This window comes from Solanum lycopersicum, chromosome 12 (genome assembly GCF_036512215.1).
Source record: "Solanum lycopersicum chromosome 12, SLM_r2.1".
In the NCBI taxonomy this organism is placed as follows: Eukaryota; Viridiplantae; Streptophyta; class Magnoliopsida; order Solanales; family Solanaceae; genus Solanum; species Solanum lycopersicum.
This window is the reverse complement of record NC_090811.1, coordinates 5707843-5730238: the sequence shown is the minus strand read 5'-3', so window position 1 is coordinate 5730238 and position 22396 is coordinate 5707843. Positions and strand designations below refer to the sequence as shown.

At 32.4% G+C, this 22396-nt stretch overlaps 2 protein-coding genes and 1 pseudogene across 3 annotated transcripts; 2 read left to right on the top strand and 1 right to left on the bottom strand.

Moving 5' to 3' along the window:
• The first annotated feature begins 1547 nt into the window (after positions 1 to 1547).
• LOC101262286 (probable LRR receptor-like serine/threonine-protein kinase At1g53430) lies at positions 1548 to 10951 on the top strand. Of its 2 annotated transcripts, XM_004251852.5 has the most exons (25): positions 1548 to 1736; positions 1824 to 1974; positions 4148 to 4325; positions 4541 to 4612; positions 4835 to 4903; positions 4992 to 5063; positions 5156 to 5227; positions 5498 to 5569; positions 5643 to 5714; positions 5846 to 5917; positions 6093 to 6164; positions 6263 to 6331; positions 6993 to 7061; positions 7171 to 7236; positions 7434 to 7493; positions 7607 to 7648; positions 7746 to 7795; positions 7980 to 8347; positions 8488 to 8683; positions 8764 to 8907; positions 9237 to 9355; positions 9534 to 9744; positions 9830 to 10067; positions 10196 to 10346; positions 10438 to 10951. In XM_004251852.5, exons 2-25 carry the CDS (start codon positions 1875 to 1877, stop codon positions 10858 to 10860), a joined length of 3057 nt encoding a protein of 1018 aa, XP_004251900.1. In that variant the 5' UTR covers positions 1548 to 1736; positions 1824 to 1874; the 3' UTR covers positions 10861 to 10951. The 2 variants fall into 2 exon arrangements, with proteins under 2 accessions (XP_004251900.1, XP_069148448.1); XM_069292347.1 differs by lacking the exon at positions 4148 to 4325 and having other exon boundaries at positions 1599 to 1736.
• A 2475-nt stretch (positions 10952 to 13426) lies between these two features.
• On the top strand, positions 13427 to 15201 carry LOC112940467 (IRK-interacting protein-like; annotated as a pseudogene).
• A 4793-nt stretch (positions 15202 to 19994) lies between these two features.
• LOC101264899 (putative pentatricopeptide repeat-containing protein At1g53330) lies at positions 19995 to 22229 on the bottom strand. Its single transcript, XM_010315618.2, has 2 exons — positions 20838 to 22229; positions 19995 to 20066 (listed from the first exon to the last, which is right to left on the bottom strand). The coding sequence occupies exons 1-2, from the start codon at positions 22227 to 22229 to the stop codon at positions 19995 to 19997; spliced, it is 1464 nt and encodes a 487-aa protein (XP_010313920.2).
• Between the last annotated feature and the right edge of the window lie 167 nt (positions 22230 to 22396).

Below are 22396 nucleotides of genomic sequence, written 5' to 3'. Positions count from 1 at the left end.
CAATTTTTGGTTAACTCTTCATCATTTTTCCTTTGTTTGAGCATTATGCATTTCAACAATATTCATTTGTCTAATTATGACAGGTTAAGAGATCCAACTCAAATCAAACTTGCACACAGTGACAGATTCAGAATTTTAAGATCGTGAATATTATAACGGAATTAAAAATATTAAAAATACATATTAACAACGAGATTCGAACTTCAGCTCAACAACACAAGAAAAGCTTTAAACACTCATTCAGAAGCCAATGATTGAATCAAATTATTTATTTAATAAATGCTCTATATTAATTTTATATAAATATCTTTAATTTTACATAAATATAAATATTTTGAGATGAAATTAAAGATGCTCAAACACTCAACGAACTTCGCATACTGTTTAACATTAGTTAAAAATTAAATACGTTCAACCAGAATGGATAAATATTTGATGGGCTATAAAATTTAGAATTTTCTTAGAAAGATATTTTTTTTATTATATAAATAAAAGGAATTGGAAAGCTTATAATAAAAATATTTAGACTTTTGACTTTATGATTAAAAAGGGACAACATACGCTAGAAATAGTTGAAAGTGTCCGAAAAAGGACCTTTGTACAGAGACTGAACAAGTTGACGTCAAAAACGTTGTTTTATAAAGAAATTGTCAAAATGGTGAAGTGGATATATGAATTTAGACAAATTTATTATTTTTTTCGTAAAATCTATATTTATATTAAAATTATTTTTTTAATATTAACTTGTGAATTCCTAAATAAATTGATTTAGAATTCTCAAATTTTGATCTTGGCTTCATTTCTAACGTAAAGTATATCTAACTGTAGATTAAAATAGTTTATTAAGAATTAATTGAGTAATTTTAATATTTTAAGTTTATTAAACGTGAAAACTTTTTATTTCCATCAATTTTTAATTGTTAAATTTAGTTGAAAGTATAATTATTTTTTTTAAAAAAAACAAAAAACACACACCAAAATTCGCAAATATAAAATGGTATTACCAAACATATAAAATAGACAAAAATATCTACTCCATAAGCTACTTCCAAAATGATTTATCGTTATATATATATATATATATATATATATTATGAAGTTATATTAGATATGTAATTTGTTAATTAATTTAAGTGAAAATAATAAAATAAAAGAAAAGTTATGTTATGCAAGATAAAGAAAAGTTATTTCCAATATGATTTGATAAATATCAAAATATTCAATTTAAAATTCGTGATAGTTAAGGAATTATTTTGAAATTACTATAAAAAATATATGGAGAAAATGCATAAGTGTTCTTAGACTATGATTAAAATTGCAGAGACACATTCTAATAAAATTAAGGTTCTATTTTCTCTGAACTTATTATTTTTGTAATTTTGATATCTTTTGTTTTACGCGGCACATTTCGTGACTCCACCATAATTGAAGCGCATGGGAGATATGTGAATATCACCTAAGTCAAAAAGGTACACAAAATTATAAAAAAATAAATTCAAGGTAATAAAATCTTAGATTAGTGAATATATGTTTTTGAAATTTCGGTTATAGTCTAGAAGTTATTTGCTATTTTCCTAAAAATAAGGGATCACTTTTGTAATAATTTTCTCCCTAAAAACTCATTCCTAACTCTCTTCAATTATTATTATATCGAACGCTTATCTCCTCCCTTTTCTCCATTCCCGCCTTTCATTTCAAGGCTTCAACAACTTGAACACATTCTTCATTAATTGTTGGTAATTTCTACCATCTGATTTTCATTTCATTTTTATGTTTTATAAATTTAACTAACAAAATTGTTCGTCCTTTTTTCTTTTATACAGCATTCGAGACTACACAACTTGAAAAAATTGAATTTCTTCGACTGAACAATAATGGATGCTACTTGTATCAGATTTTGTGTTATATTTCTCTTTCTATATCTGCTTTCTACATTCAGATCTGTTGACGCTCAACTTTTGCCAGAAGATGAAGGTAGTTATCATTTTCTCTTCTTTTTACAGTTTCTACTAATTAGTATTGATTTTTTTCCCCTCTCTTCCTCTTTTTGATTTCCTATCGGTATTCGATTTCAATTTTCTTCGAATAAATAATAATTATTGTTAGTTAGTTGAATGATCGATGAATTAATTCCGTATTGATCTGTGATTTTATTTGTGAAATCTGATTTTTTTGGTTCTTGTTCTTTTCTGTTCCTGGGTTTGCATAGTGTGTTTACTTTTTTCTAATTTTGGGATCTGAGAAGTAGAACTTTTCTTCATAATTTCCTGTTGCTGATTGCTTCGTAGTATCCATGTCAGCTTTTTTGTTTCTTAATAATAATTCTGTAATATTTTTTATTTTTTTGGTTTATTTGGCTTTTGCTTTTTTGAAAAAATGCATAAGTAGCGCTTGACTATGACTTATATACTAGACACATCTCAATTGTTTTGAGTCAGGGAGGGTGTTACATAAGACAAAAAATGCACAAAATTACAGAAAAAAAAAGTTTTATGATGTAATAGGATTTTAGTTTAGTCGAAATGTATCTCTAGAATTTTGAACGCAGTATAAGAGGATATTTACGCATTTTTTCTTTTAATATGCTAATTTCAATACTAACTAACGATGGATAAAATTAAAATAACATTCTGAATATAATTTAAAACATGGAACAATTAAATTAATTTGATACGAAGGCAATAGTATCTTGCAGTTACTTTTTTGGTAAGAGTAAAAAATAAACTTAAAAAATATCTGTTTTAGGATAAATATAATATTAATTCAACGACTGTACGAAAAATTGACTTTTGTGTATATATTTGTTTGTGTTCGTTGATTTTTCAACATTACTAAATGGTTAACATCAAATTAGTACATAAAGTAGTGTTGCGTTATGAAAAGAAATTCCTTTTTAAACTTTTTTTTTTCAATTATTGATCTTTATATTAGTGTATGTTCTATGTGCTATGAAAATGAACTTTTTTTTTTAAATGACTTGTTAAAAATTGTTTGATAGAGTATATTAATAAAAATAATATTTATATTAGCTTTATATATTAATAGCATTTTATTTGCTATATTTTTTAATATTATGTATAACTAATACTCAGAGTAATTATATTTTCTATTACGTATCGAGGAGTTAATTATTAATACCATGAATTTTTCTATATTTTAATCTTAAAACAATTAAAGTGATGGCTGCGTTGGATGTATATTTTGTGAAGCCAATCACATGTTGTGTTTTTTAAATTAATTTGTTCTGGACTGCTTTGACTATTCATCAATTAAGATGCCAATCACATGCTGCTTTTAGCAAGTTGTTTGTTGATTTTTTTCAATCAGTTAATGCAATTTCATTTTCTCTCTTCCTTCCAACCAACCAACCAACAAAATTTACTGCTATGAGTACATCTATAAGAAAAAAAAAAGGCTTATAAATATTTTAAAATATATTTTTTATTATATTGATATGAGAAAAATTGGGTTTGAAAAGTGGATTTAGGATATAAATATAGGGTTATCTATATGTATTTCAACTATGTTTTATAGGTTTGAAATTTAATTTTATGCTTTTTTCGTTTTAAAAAGAATGACCTCTTTTTCTTTTTACTTTGTATAAAAAAGAATGATTTTTTTTTCAACAACTTTTCACGTGACATGATTAAGGTCACAAGATTAAAAGACAATTTTGTACATTTAACATAACTTTAATTTAGGACCACATGATTAAAAGTCTTATTTATTTTTTTAAATTCCGTGTCAAATTAAACTAGAACATTCTTTGTGAAAACGGAGAGAGTAACAACTACTGATCACCCTATCCTTCACCTTTTATAATCCCAATGAGGGCCCATGTTGTGTCCTTATATAAGTTATTTTTGTTAGTACTATTTATCGTGTCTAGTGTATTTTTATTAGATTTAAAAAAAAAAATTATTTTTGCATTGAAACGAGGTCTATAAAAAATATCCTCTCTATCTGATAAAAGTAAGGTCTAAGTACACTCTACTCTCCTTACAGAATAATATTGCCAATGAACACTATGATGCATTATGTGTAAACTGATGATATTACCAATGGCCAATATGATACATTATGTGAAATTACATACAAAAATTTCCTTTGTAAACGATTATGAGTTAATTTAACTTTGATGTGACAGTAAGAGTTCTGCAAACAATATCATCGAAACTTCAAAACAGATATTGGAATGTAAGCCGATCCTCTTGCTCTCAGAGTAGTGGTTTTAACATGACGGATCCTACTTATGATAAAATTATGAGCAACATAACATGTGATTGTACATTCAATAGCAGCTCAGTTTGCCATGTTGTAACAATGTAAGCTTTGCTTTGATCTTTAAAACTTCACATTTTACTCTTAATGATAATGTTTTATAGCTGAACAAATGCTATGATATATTGACGACTATAAACTTCAAAAGTCTTGTAGCTATACCATATATCATGATCACTTCCTTTAAAACTTCACCACATGAATTAGAATGGAGGGAGTAAATTCTTTTGATTTCTTCTTCTTCTTTTTGTTGATACAGCGAACTGAAAGGTCTTAATATGACGGGAATTCTGCCTCCAGAAATTGCAAATCTAACTCATCTGCGAGAATTGTGAGTATCAGTTAATAGAGACACTCATATGATTTCTCTCCTTTCTGATTACAGAAACTTGTATGAGTTCGAGTCTTATTCAATTTTTACTAAGTAAAATCATAACAGAAACAAGTTACTAACTGTTTGTTGCTTATATGAAACAATGTTTATTGAATTGTGTAATCCATATCCTTAAAGAGTGAAAGTTTAATGTGGCTCAATCAATTTTTGCATTTCCAGAGATCTGTCTCGTAATTACTTAAATGGATCGATTCCCTCAAGTTATGGCCAGCTTCGTCTCACTATTTTGTAAGTTCTTTTCTGTTTAATCTTTTAAAAGATTTCCAGTAAAGAGGTTTCTTTTTTGTTGATAGTTTGTTCAAACTTATATGTATAGATCACTCTTGGGTAACCGTATCAATGGGCAGATTCCCGAGGAGTTAGGTGACATTTCCACACTGGAACAACTGTAAGTTGAAGATATCGCATACTTCTTTTAACTTTCTGAATACTTTTGGTGTATCTAATTGGATGTCACATTGATGAATTGGATATTTTCAGAAATTTGGAAAATAATCTACTTGAAGGACCTCTTCCTCCAAAACTTGGTAGTTTGAGCCGCCTGAGAGAACTGTAAGACATAGTAACCATACATTCATCGTCTACTATTTACTTATTTGTTACTTCTGTTCCAAATTATTTGGCACTTTTCACTTTGCAATATTCAAACTAAAATGCATTTTCTCACCATTTTGATTTGGAAAGAACTGTAACGTAACGTATTTTTGCATAGTGGACAAGTTGGTCAAATTGTATCAAACTTAAGCAAAGAAGTGCCAATCGAATTAGGAGAAGTTGTGTGATTTTTCCGTTATCATGGTTAATTGGTGGATCATTTTGCAGGTTTCTGTCTGCCAATAATCTCAATGGAACTATACCTGAGAACTTCAGCAATCTTAAGAACATGACAGACTTGTAAGCAAGAAAATGTTAAGAGTAACATTTGACTTTTGTGCTTCATTCTCTTGACTCTTTCGTCGGTTTGCAGTAGGATAGATGGGAATAGCATTTCTGGAACCATACCAGATTTTCTTGGAAATTGGACCAACATGGATAGATTGTAAGTATGCATCTGATAGTTGTAAATATTGATGGAATTTTCTTCTCCTGGAAGGACTCTAAATTTTGAAAAAGCAAAAATATAGTGGCATACACAGTTTATAATTGCAATTATCATGAAACTTTCTGCAGAGACATTCAGGGAACGTCAATGGAGGGACCTATTCCTGCTACAATATCCCAGTTGGTAAATATGACCGAGTTGTAAGTACACACTTCTCTTGTGTTACCTGCTTTTAAAGTCAAATAACTGTTAAGTTCACTTTAAAGCTCCCTTTTTCTCTTATTATAATAGAAAGAATAAATTAAAAGGGAAAATCTCTCGAGAAATGAATATTGAAGGCTATAGCAGAGTTTCTCATGTGCATTTTGTTTTCAGGAGAATATCTGATTTGAGAGGAGAACCAATGCAATTCCCAAATCTTACAGCCTTGACGAAGATGAGAAGGCTGTGAGTAGTATATGCTTGTGGTTGGAAATTCAGATAGTACATCTATTCATCATAATGTCGCATACTCATGGTTCTTTAATTTGATTTTAATGATGCAGGACTTTGAGAAATTGCTCAATTTTCGGTCCTATTCCGATATATGTAGGTGCCATGCCTTTGAAGCTTTTGTAAGTTTGTCATCTTTTTATTGTTTTAATCATTCTTCTTTTATGGGAAATTTTTTTTCCAGCAAGTTCTGTGTTTTGGCTCTTCTATATTTTTATTCATCAAGAGTACTAGAACGTTGAAGTCTCGGAGAGATGTATTCAGGGAGATGACATAGCTATTGTATTGGAATATAAATATTATTGTGCTGACTACCTATTATGTCTAATTGTGAATAAGACTGCCAAGTGTAACATTAGACTTAGAGGTTGTTATACCTGATCAATTGATTTATCTAGTCGGAACAAATAAGATGCTTTCTATATTTCCTTCTCAAAAGAAAAGATGCTTTCTATATTTAATAGTAAAAAGGATTCAATTGAAAATGTGACGTCTCTTCTAAGGTAACAGCAACGATTTAGCAACTGGTGCTAGCGAAAGTTGAGCTAATGGGATGCAGTTTTCTAGTTTGTTATCTCTTCTTTCTGCAACAATATATCGAAATTCTTGAAATTTTAACTCTAAGCCTGGAATCACCCTTCGTTATATAAAAGGATATTCTTCTAAATACCATTGAATCCTTGTAGTTGCATAGAAGAAGCAAATATTTTTACTTATTGTTTGGATACCAAAGTGGTTTGCTTTGCTTTCTGCTTTGATGATAATCCTGCCTGCTTCTGATAGGGACTTGAGCAACAACATGCTGAATGGTACAATCCCAGGTGCATTTGAGCAGATGGATTTTGATAACATGTAGGTACCTTGCAGTGAAACCTTTACAAGTTGAAGCATAAATCTTGTACATTCTTTTCTCAAAGTTTTCATTCGGTTATAACAAGCAAAAGTTTTATCCGCGATGTAGGTTTCTTGGTAACAATGCATTAAGCGGAGCAATTCCCAGCTGGATGTTTAGTAAAAGAGAGAACATGTTGGTATTTGCTCAATTTGTTCCGATTTCCTCGTCTTAGTAGTAAACTTTGGTTATTATCACAGTTAGCTCCCAAACAAAAATGCCACACTTCAAAGCTAAAGTTTGCCCCCGAAACTTTTGTTTGCTGCAAGGACGCATTTACAAGAATTTGATGCCTTCTATGTGCATGACAACTATAATCTTATTTTATGCAGGGATATGTCATACAACAATTTCACACAAATATCTACTCCAGTATGCGATTCCTCTACCTTGTGAGCATTGTTCCTCTTTGTTTCGAAACTACATTCATATATTATTTCTTTTTTTATAAGTGAAAATTTTGGTCCTTTAACTACATAACTTACAAACCTTCCTTCTTCAACAGAAACTTAGCTGCTAGCTACTCCGATACAATGAACAACACCACGTAAGTCCTCCGAAATGTTGTCTTATGCATCAACTGCTTGTTTGTTTGATGCATCAACTGTCTATAGTTGTGTGGATTAACTTATTTGAAATTGCAGGGATGCCTGGTGTTCTATGAAACCCCTCATTTGTCCCACAGACACGAAATGTAAGAGTTACAGCCTATAAACCTTTTTATTTTATACTCGGAGATTCTTAGCTTGGCCATTGAGATGGCCTGAATTAGCAGTTTGTCAAAGGACCTCACCACTGAAGTACAAAAGCATAGCCTTGGAGTTGATGTATAATTTCACAACCCTTCCTTATGTTTATGCTCTTTATGTCAATTGCAGATACTTCACTATTCATAAACTGCGGAGGACCTAGAACTTCATTTGAGGGAAATAATTATGAGGCAGACACGACCAATAGAGGTCCGTCATATTTTTCTTCGCCCTCTGACAGATGGGCTTTCAGCAGTTCAGGAGTGTACGTGGGTCTTCAAGCTGCCAGTTATATTGCATCAAATACATTTTCACTGGATGTGTCCGGTCCTGACTTCTACAATACAGCACGCCTTGCCCCTAATTCCCTCAAATATTATGGGCTTTGCCTACAAGGAGGTAGCTACAGAGTGCGCCTTCACTTTGCTGAAATAATGTTTTCTAATGACTCAACATATAGCAGCCTTGGAAGGCGGATATTTGATGTAGCAATACAAGTAAGTTTGAGGCCTAACTTCTTTTGTAAATAATATGTAATCTAGAAAGTTGATTTATTTAGTTCTGATATGATCGGCAGCTTTCCAATTTAATATTTAAGGTACCAATTTTAATGTGGTATATTTTGATTTCTTACCAGGGGAGAGTAGTTTTGAGGGATTTCAACATTATGGAGGAAGCTAACGGTGTTGGGAAAGTCATTACCAAGGACTTTCCTGATGTTACTGTTAGTAGCACTCTGGAGATTCATTTGTATTGGACCGGGAAGGGGACTAACGCTATTCCAGACAGAGGTGTATATGGACCACTGATTTCAGCTATCACAGTGACACCAAGTTCGTATATCTCTGCCGATAGACTTTAAACTTATTTTCCCACAAACTTATTTTAATAAATTCCCACTTTGTTGTTGCAGACTTTAGAGTTGACACTGGTAGTGGCTTACCTGTTGGAGCTGTTATCGGCATTGTACTCGCTTCAATTGTAGTGCTTCTGCTAGTTTTATTTGCTCTGTGGAAGAAAGGCATTTTTGGAGGGAAAAATAACCAAGAAGAATTAGGTAATACATATCTCAAAGACTTTATTCACTCTCTATATTTGATAATATGGCGATAGTTCTGTTGTGATAATCAGAATCATTTACGAGATTTCTAGCCGTGAGATACAAATAATTATCTCCCTGTAATTGACCGGCATTGAGATGATTGTTCTGTTGGTGGATCGACATCATGTCGTATCATAGATACTTAGCACACGATTAAATGCTCATGACGTCTTAAACTGTCTTCGTCATACAGATGTTCATTCTTTTAAAAGTTGTTTTTCATCATACAGATGTTTTAGAAGATCTATATATACTGACGTTTGCAATGTTCATCTCGTTTACAGAACTCAGAGCCCTTGATTTACAAACAGGTCATTTTAGACTTAGACAAATTAAAGCTGCTACTAATAACTTTGATCCTGCCAACAAAATTGGTGAAGGAGGGTTTGGACCAGTTTACAAGGTATCAATTCTCTATCCATACTGATTTTGCATAAGGACAGCTTGCGGTTTTTTGGTGATATTTCCTACTGGTTATCCTCGATGTCATGTTTATAGGAAAAATAGAGTAGTAATAATTGAAGTAACTCATATCCTTCTTCTGTCTGTAATATGATTGTTGTGAATATTGCTATCTGTAGGGTGTACTCGCCGATGGTGCCATCATAGCTGTTAAGCAGCTGTCTTCCAAGTCAAAGCAAGGAAATCGTGAATTTGTCAATGAGATAGGCATGATTTCAGCTCTACAACACCCAAACCTTGTCAAGCTTTACGGTTGTTGCATAGAAGGGAACCAGTTATTAGTGATATACGAATACATGGAAAATAACTGTCTTGCTCGAGCTCTCTTTGGTAATGCTTCGCAACAACATTTTAAGAATCGTTAATTATGCAGTGATAGTTCATGCTTCACATTCCTCCAATTCTCATTTCTCAGGCCGTGACGATCAGAGATTAAACATAGACTGGGCAACCAGAAAAAGGATATGCTCAGGAATAGCAAAAGGGTTAGCTTACCTTCATGAAGAATCAAGGTTGAAAATCGTCCATAGAGATATAAAGTGTACGAATGTGCTTCTTGATAAGGATCTGAACGCGAAGATTTCAGATTTTGGATTGGCTAAATTAGATGAAGAAGAGAACACTCATATTAGCACCCGAATTGCTGGAACAGTGTAAGCCTTCTTATCATAACTGTCTCTGTACTATCATGTGATGAGAGAGTTACAGTTCTGTGCGTTTAAATTTGTTCACTACTATGGTTACTTTGAAGTATCTTACGTTTCGTTTTCTTTTCTTGAAGAGGTTATATGGCTCCGGAGTATGCAATGAGAGGCTACTTGACAGATAAAGCTGATGTTTATAGCTTTGGAGTTGTTTTATTAGAGATTGTCAGTGGGAAAAGCAACACAAACTACAGACCAAAAGAGGAATTTGTTTACCTTCTTGACTGGGTAAACTACCTTCTCTACTTTCTTAAACTCTGTATACGTTAGAACTAGACAAACAAATTGAAACGAAGGGAGCATTTGCTTTGTTATGCAGGCTTACGTCCTACAAGAACAGGGAAATCTGTTAGAACTAGTTGATCCACGTCTCGGTACCAATTACTCCAAAAAAGAGGCAATGCGGATGATAAACGTGTCTCTTTTGTGCACGAATCCCTCTCCTACTCTCCGACCATCCATGTCTTCTGTAGTGAGTATGCTCGAAGGAAAACTCCCCGTGCAAGCACCAATAATCAAACGTACTACATCAGACGATGAAATGAGATTTAAATCGTTCGAGAAGCTTTCACATGACAGTCAAACAACACAAGTATCAACATACTCTCAGGACAGTCAAGGACAAAATATGAATGCACCTTGGAGTGATTCTTCAGTCTCAGTATCTGTACCTGGTAAAGATGAAAATGTAACTTCCACAAGTAGGCTTCTTCCAGATCTTTATAATGTAAACTTGGATTGATTCATTCATAAATAGATTTTTGATTTCCATCATGTAATTATCTAACTCTATCTTCACACAAGTCCCACATAATTTCTTTTTGCGTGTATAATCCAATTTGTTCATGATTTTTTTTGTAAGAGGTATGTCAGTTGAAATGTAATTTACTTAATAATTATGTATCAAGTATTTTTATAATATCAGGTATAAATCTATATTGAGAAAAAAATTGATTTCTCTTCTGTTGTCGGATACCTGTATTGGAGTCTGACTAATCCAGATTTGTGTCTATATTCATTAGGAGAGAATAGCTCCCTACTAAGGATTTTTTTTTCATACGTATAACACAATGAGACCTTTGATTGGTTTGATCTTTATTTATTGGACACTATATTTTTAAAAATTATTATGTATCTTGAATACCATATTATAGATAGAATTTTGTCATATTTCTTTTAGACATATATTTGTCCAATATTAATGTTAAGTTTTTGTTGAATATTAACTATGTAAGTTTATTTGTACAACTAAATTATACACCAAATCTAGTTATATTCAAATAGACTTTTAATCCTCTCATGGATATCTTCTTTCATGTTGTTAAAAATGTTTGTGGTGAAAATCACTCACACCTTCCAATTCTATGCTTTTAGATATGAATAAAGTTAAAGACGAAATGGTCTGATGAATCTTTGTAATTGTATGAAGTTGTATTATGAATATTTTATTTGATTTATTGTCAACTGAATCCTTAAACTTAGTTAAAATGAGGTTTTTAAACATTTCTAATTATGTGTATAACTCATTCTCTCTAACATAAATGACATGTCATATCCATATCAAATATAATAGTGTCATGTCAAATTATTTCATAAATATTTTTAAAATTATTAACCAAAAATATTATTCCATAAAAGATAAAGATAATAATTTTTTATTTGTAAAAATAAAATAAAATAAAATATTTATTTCTCTCACCTCTCTTCGACCTCCCTCAAACCACAATCACCATTAACCTTTTTTTTTTCTTCTTCAAGGCCATTGTCTATAGTTGTAACCTGGCTCTTCAAGTTCTTAAAAATTATAATTCAATTTTTTCTCGAAGTTTCTAATGTTCGTAACTCTAAGAGCATTTTTTTTATCAACGTGTACATCATCCATTTGAACCACCATAAATTTCTTTTTTCTGTTAATGTCAATAATTCACGATTAAAATATCACAATAAATCACAATATTCGTACGTAATTTTACATAAAACATTTCATCTAATTTCATAATACCTTCAACAATCACTTTTCATCCTTCATGATCGTTAAATCTTGTCACCTTATGGATTGTAAATAACCCAGAAAAAAAGAAAAGAAAAACAAATCTACCATACATAACAACACATTTTCGTTTTTCTAGAAAGAAATAAAATATGACAAAAGGAAAGAAAAACAAATCTACCATACCAACACATTTGAGGGAAAAAATTGATTTCTCTTCTATTGTCAGAAATATCTGTATTGGAGTCTGACTAATTCAGATTTATGCCTCGTAGAGGCCCCACTAGGAGAGAATAGCTTCCTACTGAGGATTTTTTCATACCTATAACTCAAAACGAAACCTTTGATTGGTTTGATCTTTATTTTATTGGACACTATATTTTTAAAAATTATTATGTATCTTGGATACCAAATTACAAATAAAGTTCAATCATACTTCTTTTAGACATATATTTGTCAAATATTAATGTTATGTCTTTGTTGAATACTAACTTTGTAATTTTATTTGTGCAACTAGATTATAAATTTGTAATTACATTATAATTACATCAAATCTAGGGGTTAATAATAAGAGTAAATTGTAACATATATATTTCTAACACATAGCAATGGACAGTCATCAAATGTTAGGTAGTATTTGGTTTTAATTAGTACGTCTTTTTGCATAAGACTTTTTGGACTTTTCGAAATTGGCAAGAAACTACTATATAGTTTTATTCAAAATTATACAATGTTTAATTAATATTATTAATACTATATTTAATTAGTACAATCCACTAGGAAATTTCGTATATTTAATATAAGATACAAAGAACTTGTGATTTTTGTTATTATTAATGTCAAACGGTGTGTATTGACCCTTTGTTTTTTAGTATAGAGAAGGATCAAAACGGTTAGTTATTACTATTACGTTTTTATAGTGATACTGCTATTAAAGAAGCAAATCTTGAAATCCGTTTGAATTCAGACCATAAAGCATAGTTTAAGGCGCTACAACAGTCGGAAAAAAGGATCATATTTGCTTAAGTACTCTTAGATGGATCGACATGTTGTGATACATGTTAGGATCGAAAATAAGTAGGTGACATGTTGTGATACATGTTAGGATCGAAAATAAGTAGGTGTAAATGCGGAAGCTAGCAAAGCAAACCTTGAAAGATCACAAGTAAGAAGACAACGAAAAATATACCAAAAGACATTAAGATTTAACGTGGTTCGGTCAATTGACCTACGTCCACAAAGGAGATGAGCAATCCACTATAAATATGAGAGTACAAAATACAGAGAGAAACAACCTCAACCAATTCACTCGGAATACATGGGAGGTTCACACAAGTGATAACGTATCTAGCTTTGTGACCCACAATTTCTCCCCCTAACCAAAAACTCTCAAAGCCTTTAAGACTACGTTGTGAATTAAGTTAAAAGTAACATTCATCTATTTATACCATCCAAAACTTTTTCCTAAAAGAAAACCTATTTATGATAAGAAATTTAGGTCAAATAAAACCCAACAATACAAAGTAAGAGCAAATTGGCTCGCGCTTTTGCTAATGTATTGCATATTCAAAGAAGAAATCGAAGGCCAAAATCTCAGAGAAACGAAGATCAAAAAGTAAAGATTTACATACAAAAATGAAGGAGATTTACTAGCCAAGCTATTCGCGAGCATTTCAGCTATAAAAGCTGCATATGCTCTGTTACAATACGCTCAATCAATCTCTATATGATCATGATTTCATTCTATCTGCTGATGAAATCATCGTGTACGAGCTCAAAACTTTGTCTGAATTGAAACAAAGCTACTTAAACAACGATCAATTCGATGATCGTTTCTCAGAAAGGAACAAAAGAGCATTTTAAACATATACAAAATCATGGCAAATAAGTTGGATTCTCAGATTAAACTCAAAGACTCTGAAATTATATTTCTCAGAGAGAAGTTGAATGAAGCTAACAATGAGAACATGTTACTCGATAATAAGTCAAGTTTAATCGACAACTTTCATTCAAGTGTCAACGATTTTACTCTTGTTCTTTCGAAAAACAATCAAATCGATTTGGAGTTTCGTTGGATTGTTCTGTAAAGAAATGGAATATGCAGGATGGGAATTACATGCTGCAGCTTCGTCTATTCGACCTGAACCAAATGACATATATTACGCATTTGAATCATTTGTTTGTCAGGAAATATTTGATGTTTTCAACGTGTTAGGTTGTTGATCCTGATTAATATTTGATGTAATGTCATATATTACTATTTACGCGGTTTAACCTCCGCGGTGAGGTTGTCAGGGGGTTATGGGGGCTCCCGCCCCCCATCCGAAGGAGGGGTTCGGAGCAGCGCCCCGACCTAAATTTTAGGCTGTACTATTTATTCTCCATTTGTTTTCTGTAACAAAAAATACTCTGATTTATTAATATATATACCCCACCGCCGTGGAAATTTACTCACGGATTGTTACCACAAAATATTGGTTTCTCTCTAGATCTCTCATCTCTTTCTCTTGAAAGTTCTCTCTCTAGATCTCTCATCTGTTTCTCTTGAAAGTTCTTGTGTTCTTCATTTATCAAGTGTGTGCGTGAATTCGATCCTAACACAACGATCCATACTCCTCTGTTCATCAGTCAAAACGATCAGATATATTTTTCAACAGAATTGAAATCTGTTATACCAACAGATTACTTACCAGGAAGCCAAAATCAAAATTCGCGAGATTTTGTGTTACAAATTACTTGAAACTCATCAATCCCAAATTGGAAAAATCCCTTTTTGGGAATTTGGATCAGAGGAATTTACTGAATTCTAATGAGTATCCGAAAAAACACATTTCTTTTACACATTTTGTGAAATGGCAAAGCATATTTGGTTGCTTCATTGTCTTGCCTTTTCTTTTAGCCCACAAGCTTCGATTTTTTCAAGTGAAGAAAGGTTGTAGATATTCAGACGTTTACATGGAAAGTGTGAACGGAGAAAAAGCATTCTTAATGTCCAACGGATCATCAGAAACTGAACTTCGTATGGGATTCACAGTGATTCCAGGGTTTAGGGTTGGTAAAAGTGTAGTTCAGTGTCAAGTATATCTCTGTTGATGGATTTTACTTTAGATATACAAAAATATACACTTACGGCCAAATATATAAATTGATCCCTAATCTTGTCGAGTTTTTTCTCTCAGGTATCTCACTTAGCTATTTTCCTATTGAATCATTGAACCATCCATAATTTTTTCCTTTTAAACACTGTTTGCTGATGTGGAAACAGATTTTGTGAGGGATATTGATAGAGCATACATATGTTGTTCCAGAACTCATTAGTCCAATTGATAGTGAAAATGTTCAAGAATAATTGTGTTTTACTTCAAGTCATCTGAACACAGTAGAAAACAAATGAGACTAACACAGTTTGTCTTCATTCCTTCAATCAGAATCATTACAATATGAACACAATTGAAGGCATTTACACTAGAAAAGCCGATCAAAATCAGCCAACAATGTTTATAAGGAACAAATTATGGGTAATTCAATGATTCAATAGGAAAACGACGTAGTTGAGATACCTGAAAGAAAAAATCCAACAATTTTAGGGATCTGCTTATGAGTTCGGCCTACACTTATTACCTATGTAAAGATTTTCTTGCACATTTGTATATACCTTGAAAATGATTATATAATTAACGTGACACCCTGAACACTAATAAGCCTTTAGAGGGCACTCATTGATCAACTAGTTCAATTTTCTTTACTGTCTTTAAAATCTCGAATTCGTCTCTGTCATTGGTCAATTGCCAATACCAGGGCTAGGAACCGACTCCATATTGTGATCAACATTAAAATGCTTGAAGTTAACAAGCTTCGCGTGGCCTTTATCACTAGGAGAAGAAGGCGGAACATCGCCTTTTTGAAGGGAATTCATGAGTACACTAACATCATGAGAAGGAACAATGTTCTTCTCCTCCATATTCTTTAACAACTTTGTTCTTGCTTCAAAGGTAGGAGCATAAGAAATTATTATTAGTAGAATAAGGGAAATAATTATTATGTTGCAATGAGACATTATTTGGGAGGAAAATTAGTGTAAATTATATTGTTTTACTTATGTTTGTACTTGTAATTTGTGTCTATATATGGAAATGCCTTGTGTAATTAGTTGGGTAGGTATGAATGTACTAAGCAGCCGGATTTTGTTGTTTTTGGCACTACATTCACTTGACTTGACTCTTGATGAGGGGCGGAGCTAGAAGTTCAGATACGAATTCAGTTATAACTTTTTTTATTTAAAGTATATTTGTATTAAAAAAAGATTATTAAATGTGTATATATATATTAAGTTTACAATCCAATTAATGATATTTGAAATCGTTATTATAAAATTCAGGATCTATATAATTTCGCCTTTGATAATGGATAGTAGAGAGAGGGTCCAGGAAATATACATCTGCAGTGACTTCTAGTGTGCACGCAACGTCCAGGTGCAGTTTAGGCCTTTTTGGTGGATGTAACTTTACTGAATTCCCTTTCACTAATACACTATAACAATATATTTAACGTAATTTGATAAAGTTAAATATAAGGAAGATACAGCCCATGTAGACCTTACATCATGTATCAATGTTATTTCCGATATATAGATTATCAGTTCAAGAAAAATCAATCTAGAAAAAAAGAAGTAACATAAGTGTAAGCAGTGGCGGAGCCAGGATTTCTAATAAAAGGTTCATAATGTGAAAAGTAAACACATGAATCAGTAGAAGGGAGTTCGACATCTATTATACATACTAAAAAATAAATTCGACCATGTATAAATAATAGAGTAATATTTTCAGCCGAACCCTCTAAATATATGTGGCCTCCGCCCCTATGTAGAAGAAATAAAAAATAGTAACAAAAAAGTAGCAGAACAATAACTACAACAACAATTGTTTTGAATTAAATCTCTTTAGAATAATACGATAATTAAAATATAAAAAACATGATATAATAACAAAAATTTAACGACAAGAAGCTAAAAAAAAATAAAAAAAAGTTATGATTAGTCAATTATATGATGAGAGTGCTGGTTGACATTCTTTTAAAGGAAATGGACAAATCTCAATACTGTTGATTCTGATTAAATATTCAACTTAATTTCTAACATCTGGATCAGTTAGGTACTAAATTAACTGAACACTCAACTCAGATATTATGACTTTTTATTTTTTTAATATCGTCCGATGAATAGTTGAGCTGATTTATAAATATAAATTGAAATTGTTAAGAAGTCTCACATCGGTAGAGGAATAAAAATTTAGTCTTCTTATATAGACTTGGACAAACCTCTCCTCATGAGTTAACTTTTTGGGATGAGTTAGGCTCACGTGTCATATCTTGACTTGATATCATAGCGCCCATCCCATTTTATTGTTCACGCTCCAGTTGAAGTAAATAGAACAATTGAATGATCAGAGTTGGTTTAAACTTAGAAAAATTGACAGAAATCTAGTTCTCTTATTATCATTATTTCCTATTATAGTTTTGTAAATCCCCAAAATCTTGCGCATCAGATTAGTGTATCATGTATAAAGTGTAATTTATTTTATTTAACGATTAATGTATCTCACGCATCAGATTAATGTATCAACGCGTTTGTATTATTTTATCAGTTTGAGAAATTTATGTAATTATAAACTAATATGGGACAAATGGTAATTTTACGTTAAAAATATGTGATTTTTATCGTTTTGCTCAATTTAGTGCATCAATCGAGAACAAATGTATTAAGTTGCTCTTCTTTATTTTCAGACCAATAACAAGGAAGAGTGAATTCAGAAAATTTTAATAACACTTTTTATAAACTTGTATTATAAACATCAATTTTTGGGGCACCTTGATAAAAAACAATAAATTAGCACACACCGGCTATAATAAACTACACTATAGTAACAAATCAAAGTTTTACAATGTCACTATATATAACTTTAACTTAAATCTTTTAATGAAACCACCAAAATATGGCAAGTTAGACTAAAAACCTTATGTAATCTTTGTATACATTGATAAACTATTACATTATTTCAATGAACCTATATCTAAGAATAAGGATATGATTTCAAAATTGTTGGATACATATATATATATAATATGCTAATTGCCAATCCCAGGGCTTGGAACTGATTGATCAACATTGACCCCACCAAACTCATGTTGTTGCCCTGCATGAACAACCTTGTCATGACTTTTTTTACTCGGGGAAGAAGACGGGACGACGCTTCTTTTATTCAACAACCTTCTTGCTTCAAAACTCGGTGGATAATAGACCAGAAGGATAATTAAAGTAACGAAAATTATCATATCGCGACGAGCCATTTAGTAATACAATGAAAGAAGTTGGGTGGAAAATGGACACTTTTGTTGAATGAATGAATAAAAGTAGAGGAATTTATAGAAAGGGAAGAATATAGTATAAGTCATGTCAAAGTTAGTTGACATGATAAAAGGAATTTTTATTGTTTTTCATATGCCTAAGTTTGAAATAATGCCTCGTGGAACTTGGGTAGGTATGGATGAACTAAGCTGCCGGCTTTTGATCTCCTTGATTTTTTTAAACGTCCGTATTTTCAACTTCAAACGAAGTCTGAAATGGAAAATATAATTTTTTTTCATTTTTTATGTGTTATAGTCTATAGATTTTGGGTGACACATGTATCTGTAAGTGACCAAAGACAAAGTCAGGATAAAGAGTTTGGAGATTCTAAATTTTCTTTAATGAATTTTGCTAGGGATTCGCAAATTAATATACATATATTAAATTAATTTTCTAGTACAAATATAGGGTCTACGGAAAAGTTATTGGGTTTGTCCGTACCCACAAACCCTCACCAAGCTCCGCCTCTGTCCGTGACAACCTATTTAATAACGTGCGTTGGTCCACAGGGGCAAATGTCAACATTTTCAAGTTCATGCCCGAAACGAGAAATAAAGATTTTTTTTTTTCATTTTTCATGTGTTATTCATGAATTTGCATGTTTACCGTAGCAACTGCAACAAGCTGACTAGGTTCCTGGCTCGTATGACTAGCTCGCTTACTTTACTTTTGACTAAGGAAGGTTTTCCGCGAGGATTAGCGACGTGATTATTGCAGATCCACTACAAAGAAACATGTAACGATTCAATTAATACGAAAATTACAAATGTCACAAATTATCTAGAGTGACTTGTTGTGTGCACGCAAACATCGTGCTTCATTTTTGGCTTTTTAGTGATTATAAACTTTTTTCCCCCACTATTAGAGGCTAAAAGGATTTGAGTTCATGCTGCTTTAATTTTACAGTGATTGACGCTGACTGATTTACAAACACAGTACATTCATCAAGAGGAAGTAGAAATTTACCTAATTTAGATCTTCAACTTACACATCAATACTTAAAATACTGTTCTCATTTCAAATCTACTTATTCTATCTTGTTTAGTCAAGACTCTACACTGCTTCTCTTATTATAAGAGTACTTCTTTCATTATTTTCTAAGGTTTTATATGCACTTGAGCCGAGTGTCTTTAGGAAACAGTCTTTCTATCTCCACGAGGTACTTATAAGGTTTACGTACATTCTATCCTACTGAACATGTTGAGGTGCTTGGTCAAACTTTTAGAGAAAAAACTAAGTTGTTTTGAGCAGTACAATGTGGAAGGGAAGACAAATGAAAAGGGACAGAAGTAGGCAAGGGTCCAGTTATAATAACCAAACAAAGTCAATGACATAATTATACATGCACACTGTAAATTTGGCATTAATAAGTGGGATATGGGTAGAGTGAATGATACTCATACTTTACTCCATGAGGTTGTTTCCGACAAACCCTCGGCCAAAGAAAAGTCGTTTAAAAAACTAAGAGTGTAATCAATTGAAATCACTCTGTTCCCATCTCATTGCATCTTTGCACAACATTTGGCATTACTGATTTATACTCTGAGTAATTCGCCTACAAATTGAATCAAAACGTAAAACAGTTACACGAACCTTAATCAAGAACATATGCAGGGGCGGAGCCACCTTGTACGAAGGGGTTCATCTCAACCCCCTTCGACGGAAAATTATATTATTTATACATGGTTAAAATAATTTTATATGTATATATAGTAGATTTGAACCCCCTTCGGCTACTTGATGCGTCTATTTCTATATATCTTGAACCCCCTTAATGAAAATCCTGGCTCCGCTTCTGATTACACCTGGACCAAGTTTTCTTGTCCTCCCAGTGCAAAAACAGCACAAAGGGGACAGTAATGTATACCACAGTTGGTAACAGATCACAAATAATGAACTTTAGATTGCATAAGGCAACATGGTTAAGACGGATAGAGACCAGAAAAGCTTATTTCACAGAGATTATTATAGCCTTCTCTATCGAGATATGGGCTAAAAATATAGAAACAAGTTCCGCAGCCGGTGAGAGTACATTCTAAAAAACCTTACAGACATGATACAAATTTATCTCGAGAAGGAAGGTAGACAACATGTTTATGAGCGAAAAAAGTAAGCTTAAGCATTTTTACAAGTCAAAGATGTTTGGACCCTGAGTACCTTAGGGATGTCGCTCATAGATCAACAAATCCGAACATTTGAAGTCTTGTCAAGGATTTTTTCTGCAAGAAATCCGTGATTTGAACCAGACTGACCAATGAGCTTCGGAGTTACGTATGTGAGCACATCTAGAAGGTGTGTTTAACCATTACAAGGAGAATTTGTTTACTCCATCATTCGTTAGCATTCCTACTAGAGCAGATGCACTAGACAAGTTATCTTGTTGGCACATCATGGAAATGACCATTTCCCACACTTCTTTACTAATACAATTTACAGAGGCCATATTATCCAGAGCTCTCAGTAATGATTCTCTATCTCCTTCTTGAATTAGCCCGTCGAATAACTTACACAAACTTGTATCACGAGGAATATATCCTTTGAAAACCATCTCATGTAATATAACTGCAGCTTCCTTAAACTGCTTCGCTTTACAGAGCCCGTCAAGATATATCCTATAACTTACCACATCGGGTTTGCACCTTCGTCTTGGCATATCATCCAAGAGTTCACTAGCTTCTCTTAATTTCCCGTCATCACAAAGGCCCCGAATTATCACATTGCAACTAATCACATCAGGTTTACACCCCTTCCCTTCCATCTCATCCAAAACCTTAAATGCAGAATCAAAGTCTTTCTCCTGACAATAACCATGCATTAATGCATTGAAAGTAACCGTATCACATTTGCATCCATTCATTTCCATCTCCGTCAACAAACCATTAACTTCATCCCTTCGACCAACCCTAAAATACGCACTAATCAAAGTAGAATACACAGTTGAATCCAATTCCACTTTCTTTCTCAACATCTCCTCCTTCATCTTAACTGCCGCATCCAAATCATCAACCTTACAAAGTCCTTTAATCAACGCGACAAACACGAAAGCATTAGGCTTCAACTTAAAATCTCTCTCCATAATCTTTTTCATCCTAAACGCCTCGTTAATTTCTCGATTCACACAAAGCCCATTAATCAACGTCCCAAAAGTCACCACATTTGGCTGAATTCCTCTCTCACACATTTCATCAAACACCTCCCGTGCACCACCCAAATCACCACACAAACAACACGCATTCATCAATATATTAAACGTACAAACATCTGGGGTTGCGTAATTTTCAAAGTTGTTTAACATTTCACCAATCTTGCTGTATTCTTTACAAGCTAAAAGTGCATTCAACAAGCTATTAACAGATTTTATACTTCTATAGCAGCGAAAAGAGGGTATTTCATTAAACATATGAAGAGCCTTATCAGGTAAATGTGCTCTTCCATAAAAAGAAATAACATTGCAGAAAACAACTTCGTTGAGAGAAACTCGAGTGTCCTGTCTCAATTTATCGATGATTTTTTCCATTTCTTGAAAGAGTTTACCTCTGCCGAGCTTGCAGATGATGAGATCATAACAGAGTGGAGAATAACGAAAAGGTTTAGTAGTTTTGTCGCTTCCATGGCTGGGATTAGGATTAAGGAAGAGTTGAAGGGCGATTTTAGCATCTTTTTGCTGGCGAAGTAGAGAAGAGAGACTGAAAGATGATACCTTTTTCACTTTCTCCATTTTCGCATTCCTAAATTGTTCAAATGAACCAATCACAATCTTCTATTATCCGCAATTGAGCACCCAAGGGTTATAGTTTGGGTACCGAGTCGACTTTGTTGGTGAATATTGAATATTTTATTTTCGTTGCTAAATAATTGAGTATATATTGTTTTGATACTCATGCT

What these genes read in the sequence shown, in the direction of transcription:
- LOC101262286 (XM_004251852.5), top strand. Translation starts at nt 1,875, where the DNA reads ATGGATGCTACTTGTATCAGATTTTGTGTTATATTTCTCTTTCTATAT. An exon ending in ACTTTTGCCAGAAGATGAAG is followed by an intron (nt 1,975 to 4,147) that starts GTAGTTATCATT and finishes TTGATGTGACAG; the next exon opens with TAAGAGTTCTGCAAACAATA. An exon ending in AGCTATCACAGTGACACCAA is followed by an intron (nt 8,684 to 8,763) that starts GTTCGTATATCT and finishes TTGTTGTTGCAG; the next exon opens with ACTTTAGAGTTGACACTGGT.
- LOC101264899 (XM_010315618.2), bottom strand. Translation starts at nt 22,229, where the DNA reads ATGGAGAAAGTGAAAAAGGTATCATCTTTCAGTCTCTCTTCTCTACTT. An exon ending in GAATGCTAACGAATGATGGA is followed by an intron (nt 20,067 to 20,837) that starts GTAAACAAATTC and finishes TTCAATTTGTAG; the next exon opens with GCGAATTACTCAGAGTATAA.